The sequence below is a fragment of the Zonotrichia leucophrys genome, unplaced genomic scaffold, assembly GCF_028769735.1.
Source record: "Zonotrichia leucophrys gambelii isolate GWCS_2022_RI unplaced genomic scaffold, RI_Zleu_2.0 Scaffold_474_39348, whole genome shotgun sequence".
NCBI lineage: Eukaryota > Metazoa > Chordata > Aves > Passeriformes > Passerellidae > Zonotrichia > Zonotrichia leucophrys.
In genome coordinates, this window is record NW_026992679.1 from 26,863 (window position 1) to 39,348 (window position 12,486).

The following is a 12,486-nucleotide window of genomic DNA, read 5'->3' on the forward strand; positions in this document are numbered from 1 at the left end:
GAGGAAAGGGTGGGAAACATGATGGGAGAAAAGGGCCCAAAATGTGAGAGGAATAAAAAGCAGGAACGGTGAAGGAAAAAAGTGGGAAACATGAGGGGGAAAAGGGTAAAAAATGTGAGGGGAATAAAGGGGGGAAAAGAGCGTGAAACATGAGGGAGAAATGTGATGGAAAAAGGAGGGAAATGTGAGGGGAGAAAGGCTGGAAAACATGAGGGGAATAAAGAGCAGGAAATGTGAGGGGCAAAAGAGTGGGGAATGTGAGGGGAGAAAAAAAGGGAAATGTGAGGGGAGAAAAGGGAGGGAAATGTGAGGGGAAATAAAGGGAAACATGAGGGAGAAAAGAGTGGGAAACCTGAGGTGAGGAGACAAAAATGGAGGGAAACATAAGGGGAGAAAAGGCAGCAAATGGAATGAAAAAGGGCCAGGAAACACCGAAAGAGAAGAAACCATGAAGTGGGAAAGGTGGGAAAAGCGCTCCCCGATTCCTCAGGTGCCCCCTCCCCAAAATGAAGCACAAAGACTCTGGGGGATTGCTCAGATTCTTTATTTTTATTGGGGCTCATGGGGCCTTCGTCACCCACACACTCTTCTTCCTCACCACCATGGGCCCGTGGCTCTGCAGGACGGTGGCAAAAATGGGGGTCAGCACCCCAAAATGAGGGAGAACCCCTCAAACGTCACCTCAAAATCCATCCCACCAATTAAACACCCCCCCTCCAAATTAAAAATCTCCTAATTAAACCTCCCAAATTAAATATCCCCCAAATACAGCCCCAAAGATCACCAGTTAACTCCCTCAATTAAAGGCCCCCCTGATTAACATCCCTAATTAAACATCTCCATTTAATCTCCCCCAATTAAAGCAACCACTAATTAAACCCCTTAATTAAAACACCCCAATTAAACCCAAGTAAAACCCTTCTATTTAACCCCCCAATTAATCCTCCCAACCAAACCCCACCAATTAAATACACCCCAATTAAACTTCCCAATCAAACCCCCTAATTACATAGGGGAGGTTTTAATTCATTAATTGATTAAAATTAATTAATTAAAATTAATAGCACCCCAAATGAAGCACCCCCTCACCATTTTTTGTCACCATCACTGGGGCACTGTGAAGGGAGAGACAAAACATTGAGGGGACTTCAATTCCCCCCCAAACCCACAATGCCCCCACCCCAATATCAGGAACCCCTCCCAAGGTACCCCAAAAATTTTGGGGGACCCCCTGAAATCCTGAGGAGCTCCCCCAAATTTTGGAGAGCCCTTTCTCCCTCTGGTAATCACAAACCCTCCCCAGGTATTCATGATCTCCTCCCAAAATTTTGGGGACCCTCCATGATTTTGGGGACCCCCTCACCCCAAAATCTATCAGGATCTCCCCCAGATTTTGGGGATCCCCCCAATTTTGGGGAGCCCCCTCACCCCAAAATCATCTCAGGTACCACAACCCTCCCCCAGCTATTCACGACTTCCTCCAAAATTTTGGGAACCCCCCCGATTTTGGGACCCTCCCGATTTTGGGGACCCCCCATTTTGGGACTCCTCACCCCAAATATCATCAGGGACCTCCCCGATTTTGGGGACCCCCCAATTTTGGGGATCCCCTCACCCAAAATCATCTCAGTACCAACCCCTACCACTATTCACGACTTCCCAAAATTTTGGGACCCCCCTATTTTGGGACCCCCAAATGATCAGGCCCCCCATTTTGGGGGCCCCCTCACCCCAAATCACCTCAGGACCCCTCCAGATTTTGGGGACCCCCCCCAATTTTGGGACCCCTACCCAAATCAGAATCCCAACAAATCCACTTTTACGACTCCCCAAAATTTTGGAACCCCCCGATTTTGGGGACCCTTCCCATTTTGGGACCCCCTCATTTTGGGGACTCTCTCACCTCAAAATCAGTCAGGGCCTCCCCAGATTTTGGGGACCACCCCAATTTTGGGACCCCTCACCCCAAAATCATCTCAGGTACCACAACCCTCCCCCAGCTATTCACGACTTCCTCCAAAATTTTGGGACGCCCCCCGATTTTGGGGACCCCAATGATTTTGGGACCCCCCTCATTTTGGGGACCCCCTCACCCCAAAATCACTCAGGACCTCCCCCAAATTTTGGGGTGCCCCTTCTCCCCATGGCCGCTCCTCCCCCAGGTGTTCACAACCCTCGCCCAGCTATTCACAACCTCCCTCCAAAATTCTGGAAACCCCTCCCGATTTTGGGGACCCCCTATGATTTTGCAGACCCCCCCTCATTTTGGGGACCCCCTCACCCCAAAATCACTCAGGACCCCCCCCAAATTTTGGGGTGCCCCTTCTCCCCCTGGCCGTTCCGCCCCCAGGTGTTCACAACGGTATTCACATCCTCCCCTCCAAAACTTTGGGAACCCCTCCCGATTTTGGGGACCCCCCGCGATTCTGGGGACCCCCCCCCGTGATTGTGGGGACCCCCTGGCCCATGTTGGGGCGCCCCTCACCCCGAATTTCGAGGCGGCACTCGGTCAGGGCCTCGCCCAGCTCGTTGACAGCCCTGCAGGTGTAGGTGCCGCCGTCGAAGGGCCCCGGCTTGCGGATCAGCAGCGTCAGCACCCCCTGGCTGTGCCGCGCCAGGAACTTGGGGTCATCCCCGATGGCCATCTGGTTCTTGAGCCACACCACCTTGGGCTGGGAGGGGGGGACACGGTCAGGGAACCCCGAAATGAACCCCGAAAATAGCCCAAGGTACCCCAAAAACAGCCACAGCTGGGGATGCATTCATAGGCCCATTGAGACACCCCAAAACCCACCCAGGACCCTGAGGGGACTCAGGTGAACCCCACACCTGGTTCTTGAGCCACACCACCTTGGGCTGGGAGGGGGGCACACCTGGTCAGGGAACCCCGAAATGCACCCCGAAAATGGCCCAGGGCACCCCAAAAACACCCAGACCTGGGGATGCATCCATAGTCCCATTGGGACACCCCAAAAACCCTTCCCAAAAACCCTCTCTAGGTGAACCCCACACCTGGATCTTGAGCCACACCACCTTGGGCTGGGAGGGGGGAACACGGTCAGGGAACCCCGAAATGCACCCCGAAAATAGCCCAGGGCACCCCCAAAAACACCCAGACCCGGGGATGATTCACTAGCCCCATTGGGACACTCCCCAAAAACACCACCAGACCCCAAATCTCCACCAAACCCCCAATTCAGGTACACCTGGGTCCCCAAAACCCCCTCAGGACCCCAAATCTCCGGACCATCTTCACCAAACCCCCTTGTGGGGGGGGGACACGTCAGGGTACCCCAAAATGGACCCCAAAATCTCCTCAGGACCCCAAATCCACCCCAAAAACACCCCAATTTCGACCTGGGGTACCCAACCTCAGCCCCATTGGACCCAAACCACCAAACCCCAAATTAGATAGGTACCAAAACCCACCCAGGACCCCCAAATCTCCACCCAACCCCCCCCAATTTTGGGGTGTACACACCCAGGGGTACCCCAAAACCCCTCAGGACCCCAAATCTCCACCCAAAGCCCCCCTAATATTGGGGTGAACATGATCGGGGGTCCCCCAAAACCCCTCAGGACCCCAAAATTTCCACCCAGGACCCCAAATCTCCACTCAGCAACCCAAACCCCCCAATTTCGGGGTGAACACCCCCGGGGGTACCCCAAAACCCCCTCAGGACCCCAAAATTTCCACCCAGCACCCCAAATCTCCACCCAAACCCCCCCAATCTCAGGCTGCCCACCCCCGGGGGTCCCCCCAAACCCCCCCCAGACCTTGGGGTGCCCCCTGACGGCGCAGTTGAGGGCGGTGGAGTATCCGGCCACGGCGCTGCGATCCACCAGCGGCGTCAGGAACTGCGGCGCCGAGCGGAAATCGTGCTCCTGGTACTGGGGGGGCTTCAGCCGCAGCTCTGGGGGGGCCACAGCGGGTTAGGGGCACCCCGAAAACATCTGGGGGTGATCAAGGGTTGGGGTCCCACCCCCAGGTTGGAATGAGGGGGGGTTTAATCAAGGTGAGGGCACAAAGTGTGGGCGAGGCCCTAAAAATGCTTTACAATTTTAATATTCCCTGTTGAACACTCTAAATTAATAATTCTTAATTAATTAGAAAATCTCAATTAAGAGATCAGTTATTGGCAAAATTTGGGGGTTGGGTTTTGGGGATCACAGGGATCTTCCTGAACCCACAAAAACTGAACCAAAATCCCCCCAAATGTACCCCAAAACCACCTCAAACCACCCCAAATCCACCTCAAACCTCCCCAAATCCACCTTAAACTGCCCCAAAACCCTCAGAATTTGAGTTTTGTGTTTTGGGGATACTTTTGGGTTAGGGGCACCCCGAAAACACTTTGGGGGTGATCAAGGGTTGGGGTCCCACCCCCAGGTTGGAATAAGGGGGGGTTTATCAAGGTGAGGGCACAAAGTGTGGGTGAGCCCCTAAAAATGCTTTGCAATTTTAATATTCCCTGTTGAACACTCTAAATTAATAATTCTCAATTAATGATAAAATCTCAATTAAGAGATCAGTTATTGGCAAAATTTGGGGGTTGGGTTTTGGGGGTCACAGGGATCTTCCTGAACCCACAAAAACTGAACGAAATCCCTTCAGATGTACCCCAAAACCACCTCAAACCACCCCAAAATCACCTCAAACCACCCCAAAACCACCTCAAACCCCCCCAAAACCACCTCAAACCACCCCAAAACCACCTCAAACATCCCCAAACCCCCGAATTTGGGGGTACCCGCTTTGGGATGACGGCGGTTGCAGGACAAACCCGGTTTCTCGTCAGCCCTAAAAAGGTTACCACAAATACCCTGTAAACACTCCAAAAATACTCAAAGAAAATCTCCAATCCTAAGACCCCAGTTGGCCAAAATTTGGGGTGCTTGGGTCTTTGAGGGTGGGCACAGGGATCTTCCTGAACTCACAGAAACTACCAAATGCCCCAAACTCCCCAAACCACCTCAAATCCCCCCAAATCCACCTCAAATCCCCCCAAATCCACTTAAACCCCCAAAACCCTCAAATTCTGAGTTGTTCTGGGGCAAAACTCTGTAGGGCCCTCCAAACCGATTTGGGGGTGACGGGTTTGGGGTGACGGCCGGTTGAGGAAGGCGGGTTTTCGCTCAGGCACATTGGGTGAGCCCCAAAAACCTTCAATTAATAATCCTGAAACGCTCTCAAAAACATTCTAATTAACCTAGACCCAATGTCCTCAAAATTTGGGTTATCCGGCTTTGGGGGTTGTGGTGGTTTGGGGATCACAGGGATCTTCCTGAACCAAAAGAAGAAACCTCCCAATTACCCAAACCTCCCCAAAACACCTCAAACCCTCTCAATCCCCCCAAAACATCTCAAACCCCCCCCCAAACCCCCCGAATTTGGGGGTACCCGCTTTGGGGATGACGGCCGTGTTGCAGGACAGCCCCGGTTTCTCGCTCAGCCCGCACAGGTTCTCGCTGAACACCTTGAACAGGTACTCGTTGCCCATCACCAGCTCCGAGGCCGTGCAGCGCAGGGGCCGGTTGTGCTCGTACACCGTGAACCACTCCTGGCGGGGTTCGGGGGGCGTCAGGGGGTTTGGGGGGAGATTTTGGGGAGCTGAGGGGTTTTGGGGTGGTTTTGAGTTGGTTTTGGGGGGATTTGAGGGGTTTTGGGGGAATTTGGTGAGGGGTTTTGGGGAGTTGAGGGGTTTTGGGGGGATTTGAGGGTTTGGGGGGATTTGAGGTGGTTTTGGGGGGTTTGGAGGGATTTTGGGGGGATTTGAGGGGGTTTGGTGGGGAGCTGAGGGGGTTTTGGGTGGGTTTGAGTTGGTTTTGGGTGGGTTTGAGGTGGTTTTGGGGGGGTCCTGAGGTCGTTTTGAGGGGGTTTTGGGGGAGATTTTGGGGAGCTGATTGGGGGTTTGGGGGTTTTTGAGGGTTTTGGGTGATTTGAGGCGGTTTTGGGGGATTTGAGGTGGTTTTGGGGGATTTGAGGGGTTTTGGGGGAGATTTTGAGGGCTGAGGGGTTTTGGGGGAGTTGTGAGGGGGTTTTGGGGGGCTGAGGTGGTTTTGGGGGGTTGGGGGGTTTTGAGTGGTTGGGTTTGAGGGGTTTTGGGGAGATTTTGGGGGCTGAGGGGTTTTGGGGGTTTGAGGGGGTTTTGAGGGGGGATTTGAGGGGTTTGGGGGGATCTGAGGTGGTTTTGGGGGATTTGAGGGGGTTTTTGGGAGTTTGAGGGGTTTTGGGTGGTGGTTTTGGGGAGTTTGAGGAGTTTTGGTGGGTTTGAGGTGGTTTTGGGGGGTTGAGGGGTTTTGGGGGGTTTTGAGGTGGTTTTGGGGGTTTTGAGTGGTTTTGGGGGTATTTGAGGGGTTTTGGGGGAGTTTTGGGGGGGGCTGAGGGGTTTTGGGGGGTTTGAGGGGTTTTGGGGGGATTTTGGGTGAGGTTTTGGGGTTTGAGGGTGGTTTGAGGGGGGTTTGGAGTGGGTTTTAGGGGGGATGGGTGACTGGGTGGGTTTGGGGGATTTGGAGGTGTTTTGAGTGGGTTTAGGTGTGAGGGGGGTTTTGGGGGGATTTGAGTGGTGGGATTTGAGGGGTTTGGGGGATTTGGGAGGAGTGAGGGGTTTTGGGTGGGTTTGGGGGGTTTTGGGTTGGGGTTTTTAGGGGTTAGGGGTTTGGGGGGTTGAGGGTGGGTTTGGGTGGGTTTAGGGGTTTGGGGTGATTTGGGTTGGGTTTGGGGGTTTTGGGGGTGAGGTTTAGAGTAGGGTTAGGTGGGTTGAGTGTTATGGGTGGGTTTAGGATTTGGGGTGATTTGGGTTGGGTTTTGGGGGATTTGGGGTGGGTTTGGGGTTGGGTTGGGGGGATTTGGGGTGGGTTTAGGGTGGTTTTAGGGAGTTTGGGGTGATTTGGGTTGGGTTTGGGGGATTTGGGTTGGGTTTTGGGGGATTTGGGGTGGGTTTGGGGGCGGTTGGAGGGATTTGGGTTGGGTTTTAGGGGTTAGGGTGGGTTTGGGCAGGGATTTGGGGTGATTTGGGTTGGGTTTTGGAGGTTTAGGATGGGTTTTGGGTGGGTTTGGGGTGGTTTTATGGGGTTTGAGCTGTGTTTAAGGTGGGTTTGTGGGGTTTTGGGGCGGGTTTTGGTGGATTTGGGGTGGGTTTTGGAGGTTTGGGGTGGATTTGGGAGGTTTAGGGTGGTTTGGGCTGGCTTTAGGGGGTTTGAGCTGGGTTTGGGCTGGGTTTAGGGGATTTGGGGTGGGTTTTGGGAGGTTTCGGATGGGTTTGGGGTGATTTGGGGCTGGTGTACAGGGTTTGAGCTGGGTTTGGAGTGGGTTTGAGGGGGTTTGGGGTGGTTTTAGGGGTATTTTTTGGGTGCTTTTCATGGTTTTGAGGTGTGACTGACCCTAAATAGACCCAAAATCCCGTAAAACCGCCCCAAAACCGCCCCAGGTCCCGGGGGGGATTTTTCCTCCCCCCGCTGTTCCCGTTCCCATGGGAACGGCACGGGGGGGGACACTGCGGATGCGCGGTTACCATGGGAACGGCGCGGAGGGAGGGATACTGAGTTTCCATGGCCACAGCAGCGCGGGGGGAGGAAGCTCAACCGTGGGAACAGCGGTGGGGGTGTTGAGCAGTTCCCATGGTAACGGGAACAGCGCAGGGAGAGTGGATATTGGGGGAACGGCGGTTGCCATGGGAATGGGAGGTTTTTATGGCAACGGGAACAGCGAGGAGAGCGAGAATTCCCCCCCTCCCACCGGAAAAATGGGATCGAGGTGAAGGGACCCCAAAATGGGACCCCCCCACAAAAAATTGGCGTCCCAGGGGTGCGAAACCCCAAAAATTTGGGTTCCCAAGGGAGCGACACGCCCCCAAGTAAAAGAACCCCCCCCTCAAAAAAATTGAGGTCCATCCCTCTGGAAAGAGACCCTGGAAAATGCGACTCGCCCCTAAAATTTTGGGGACCCCCCCAAAGTTTGGGTTCCCAAGGGTGCGACCCCTCCCAAACATTTGGGAATTTAGGGATGCCTGCAAAAAAAAGAACCCAAAGGTGAGACCCCCTCCCAAAAATGGGGCTCCCCCAAAATTTGGGGACCCTTCCCTAAAAAAGACGACCTTGGAGTGCAACCATCGCAGCCAAAATCTGGGGTCCCAAAGGCGTGACCCCCCCCCCGCCAAAAAAGGGACCATCCCACAAAATATTTGGACTATCCCAAAATTGGGGTCCCAAGGGTGCAAGCTCCCCCAGAATTTGGGGACCCCTCCCAAAATTGGGGTCCTAAGGGCGTGACCCCGTCCCCCAAAAAATTGAGACACCCCCAAAAAAGGGTCCAAAATGGAACAAATCTGGGGGTCCCTCCCTGTGTGATTTTGGGAGGGACCAAGCAGGACCCCCCAAATTCCCACAGAATCCACTGCAAGGATTTGCTTTGGCCGTGGCAGCATTAAGGAATCCAAGCACCCCAGGGATTTTTTTTGGTAATTTTTCTCACATTTTCCCCTTTTTTACTCACATTTCCCACCCTTTTCCCCTCAAGCTTCCAACCATTTTTCCTCTCACACCTCCCGCCCTTCTGTCCCTTCACATTTCCCATCACTTTTGGTCTCATGTTATTTGCATTTTTTCCCTTTATCTTTTACACCCATTTTTCCTCCTGTTTCCTGTCTTTTTTCCCCTCATGTTTCATTCGCTTTTCTCCCCTCACGTTTTTCACCCTTTTTCCCCTCATGTTTCCTGCTTTTTTCTCCCCCCACATTTCCCGTCTTTTCTCCCCTTGTTTCATACCTTTTCTTCTTCTCATTTCCCATCCTTTTCATTCAAGTTTACCATCCTTTTTGCCTTCAGTTTGGTGCGTTTTCTCCCCTCACGTTTCCCCCCTTTTCTCCCCTCACGTTTCCTGCTCTTTTCTCCCCTCGCAGTTTCCTTCTTTTTCTCCCTTCACATTTCCCACCATTTCTCCCCTTTTGTTTCATACCTTTTCTTCCTCTCATTTCCCATCCTTTTCACTTGAGTTTACTGTCCTTTTTGCCTTCCAATTCCCACTTTTTCCCCCACAGATTTCCTGCCCTTTTGGCCCCTCACGATCCCCACCATTTTGTCCCCTCACGTTTCCCGCTCTTTTCTCCCCTCATGTTTTCCACCCTTTTTCCCCCTCATGTTTCCCTTTCATCCCCTTCTATTTTGTACCTTTCCTTCCTTTAATTTCTGTCATTAAGCGAGTCCTTTTCACTCCAATTTACTTTCCTTTTTGCCTTCCATTTCCCACCTTTCTTTCCCCTCACATTTCCCCCCCTCCTTTTCTCCCCTCACGTTTCCCGCTCTTTTTCCCCTCATGGCTCCTTCCCCTTTCTCCCCTCATTTTTCCCACCATTTCTCTCCTTCTGTTTCATATCTTTTCTTCCTCTCATTTTCTGCCCTTTTCACTCAAGTTTACTGTCCTTTTCGCCTTCCAATTCTCATTTTTTCCCCTCAGATTTCCTGCCCTTTGGCCCCTCGTGATCCCCCCCATTTTGTCCCCTCACGTTTCCTGCTCTTTTCTCCCCTCACGTTTCCTTCCTTCATTCCTTCACATTTTCCACCCCTTTCTCCCTCACATTTCCTACCTTTTCTCCCCTTCTGTTTCCTATCTTTCCTTCCTTTCATTTCCCTCCTTTTCACTCCAGTTTACTTTCCTTTTTGAATTCCATTTCCCACCTTTTTTTCCCCTCATGTTTTCACCCCCTTTTTCTCCCTCACATTTCCCCCCTTTTTCCCTCATGTTTCTCACAATTTCTCCTCTTCTGTTTCATGCCTTTTCTTCCTCTCATTTCCAAAGTTTATTGTCCTTTTTGCCTTCAATTTCCCCCTTTTCTCCCCTCACATTTCCCGCCCTTTTCTCCCCTCAAGTTCCCCCCCACCTTTTCCCCTCACATTTTCTTCCATTTTCTCCCCCTGATGTTTCCTGCCCTTTTTGCCCCTCATGTTTCCCACCATTTCTCCCCTTCTGTTTCATATCTTTTCTTTCTCTCATTTCCCATCCTTTTCACTAAAGTTTAATCTCCTTTTCACCTTTGTTTTCCAGCCTTTTTCTCCCCTCATGTTTCCCGCCCTTTTCTCCCCTCACGTTCCCCACCATTTTGTCCCTCACATTTCCCACCCTTTCTTTCTCACTTTTCCCACCCATAATTCTCACTTTTTCCCCACCAAGTTCCTCTGCACCTTTATGGTGCACTCATTATCAATTCTGCAGTCAATTTAAGTAAGCTCGGTATTTCATTTAAAAAGATTATATATATATATCAAACTACTACATATAATAGAACAACAACGTTTATTGGGGTTAGATTAATAACATAGTATATGTTCCTAATGTCTATATTCCTAATGTCTATATTCCTAATAATGTCTATATTCCTAATGTCTATATTCCTAATGTTTCTATTTTCGTAAAATTCGTATTATCTATTAATAATATATATATGTTACTAGTGTATTGATGTTAGTAACATATATAATCTATCTATCTTGTTTACTTATCTAAATTGTCTATCTAAACTAATAATAGATGTAGGGGGTTCAGAGTGGTCTGTGGCTGGGCTTGGATCTAACCACACCAACTCCTCCCCGAGGATTTCAGAGATCCAGAGATTCCAGAATCCGAGGATTCTTCTCTGTGGCCTGCAGCATTTTCAGAATATTTCAGATATTTCAGGTTCTGTGACACCAGCAGATGCGTCGGGGTCATGTGGCCACACCAGCTCTTCTTGCCTTCCTGCCCAAAGATGAACTTGGCTGAGGCCATCCAGAGGCATAAATCAGCTTTTTGTGTCTTGAGCGCCTTGAAAAGATGTTCCAGCAGCTTCCTCAGGACTAGAATCTGGATCTCTGCCCTCACTTTGACCGGTCGTGGCTGTGCCTTTGAGAGGGACCTTCAAACGCCAGGGCATTCTTCGCTTGATGAGGACGATGACGACGACGATGACGATGACGACGACGAGGACGATGACGACGATGACGATGATGACAACGACGACGACGATGATGATGATGATGATTCCAGCAGGTGTTGGAGTCCGTGCCCTGGCAAGGAAGGTCCCTCTCTGCTCAACGGCACCAGCGGCACAGCCCACGCAGGGACAATCCCGATTTGCGCCGATCCTTCAGAGCAGTGAGGATCAGGCCGGTCTGAGCTGCCAATGCAGCGATGGAGGGATCCTTCTCTCGTGTTTCCATTAATCCAAGTTCTACAACAAAAATGGAGCCCAGATGAGGCCTTGTGGAAGCGTTTCCCTCCCTATTCTCCCCTCACATTTCCTGCCCTCAGTTTTTCTACCCTTTTCTCCCCTCACCTTTCCCTTTTCTCCCTCACATTCCTGCCTTTTTTCCCTCATGTTTCCTCCCTTTTCTCCCTCATGTTCCCACCATTTTCTCCCTCACCTCTTGGCCCAATGCAGGGCTCAATCCCCCACTCCCCCAATCCCTCCCCACCCGGGGGATCCTACAGGAACTCGTCTCTTCCCTATTCCTCTTTCTGAGCCGCTCTTGAATTTTTTCCCCTTGAAGAGCCCGTATAGCCACGGGTTTCCCTTTGGGGGCCCGGGGGACAAAAAGGGGGAGGGGAACCCGGGTGTGGAAGGAAAACCAGGCCACAATGGCCAGGTGAGGGTGTAGCCCTGCTAAAACAGTACCTTGGCCCCGCTGGGGGCCCCGTCATGATGTAAGAACGAGCCGGCATGATTCCAAAGGGGTTTTTTCATGGTTCCCTTTTCCCCTTCGTATGGTTTTTCCCCGCAGCTTTGAAGAGGGGGATGGACGCTCCCCCAGACACTCCTCTTCTGGTTAGGGGGGAGGAAAGGTGAGCTTCACACCAATGGTCCCCGCCCCCAGCCGGGGGGGCTGAAATGAGGTTTCCCCCCCTTTTCTCCTTAAATTTTCTTCCTTTTTCCTTCCCCGTTTCCATCCCTTTTCCCCTATGTTTCCCCCTTTTTCCCCCCCCAAATTTCCATTCTTTTTCCCCCTATGTTTACCCCTTTCCCCCCCAGTTTTCCTGCCTTTTTTTCCCCCATGTTCCCACCTTTTCCCCTCCCCTTTCCCACCATTTTTTCCCTCACGTTTCCCTCCCTGTTCCCCCCACGTTTCTCCCCCCTTTTTCCCCCCACATTTCTTCTTTTTTCTCCTTATTTTCCTTCCCCTTTTTTTCCCCCACCTTTCCCCCTTTTCTCCCCTTACCTTTTGCCCTTTTTTCCCCTCCGTTTCCCCCCCATTTTTCCCTTCAGTGTTTCCCCCTTTTTCCCCCCACATTTCCCCCCCTTTTTCTTCCCCCACCTTTTCCCGCCCCTTTTTTTCCCCCCAAATTCCCCCCTTTCCCCCCCCCGTTTTTGCCCTTTTTCCCTCAATTCCCCCCTATTTTTAGACCAGACTCAAGTCCAGGTCCCACAAAAGCCCGTGGGCTCAAGGCCCCGTTTTCCCTCCCCGGGAGCCAGAGAAGAGGGCCCGCTTTCCCGTGCTGTCCCCGGGCCCCTTGTG

At 51.9% G+C, this 12,486-nt stretch overlaps 1 protein-coding gene across 1 annotated transcript; it reads right to left on the reverse strand.

Annotated features, from left to right (window-relative positions):
• Window positions 1-467: 467 nt before the first annotated feature.
• Window positions 468-11,695, reverse strand: LOC135441747 (myosin-binding protein C, fast-type-like). The gene is made up of 8 exons (XM_064701292.1): window positions 11,649-11,695; window positions 10,856-11,040; window positions 7,384-7,496; window positions 5,402-5,561; window positions 3,778-3,914; window positions 2,486-2,672; window positions 1,090-1,115; window positions 468-616 (listed from the first exon to the last, which is right to left on the reverse strand). The coding sequence occupies exons 1-7, from the start codon at window positions 11,693-11,695 to the stop codon at window positions 1,105-1,107; spliced, it is 840 nt and encodes a 279-aa protein (XP_064557362.1). The 3' UTR covers window positions 468-616; window positions 1,090-1,104.
• Between the last annotated feature and the right edge of the window lie 791 nt (window positions 11,696-12,486).

Bases quoted from the DNA above. Each gene is read 5' to 3' on its own strand.
- LOC135441747 (XM_064701292.1), bottom strand. From the start codon at position 11,695: ATGCCGGCTCGTTCTTACATCATGACGGGGCCCCCAGCGGGGCCAAG. The intron at 11,041-11,648 runs GTACTGTTTTAG...CTTCCTTGCCAG, and splicing joins GGGCCCCCAGCGGGGCCAAG to GGCACGGACTCCAACACCTG. The intron at 2,673-3,777 runs GTCTGGGGGGGG...CCCCCCTCCCAG, and splicing joins CCGTCAGGGGGCACCCCAAG to CCCAAGGTGGTGTGGCTCAA.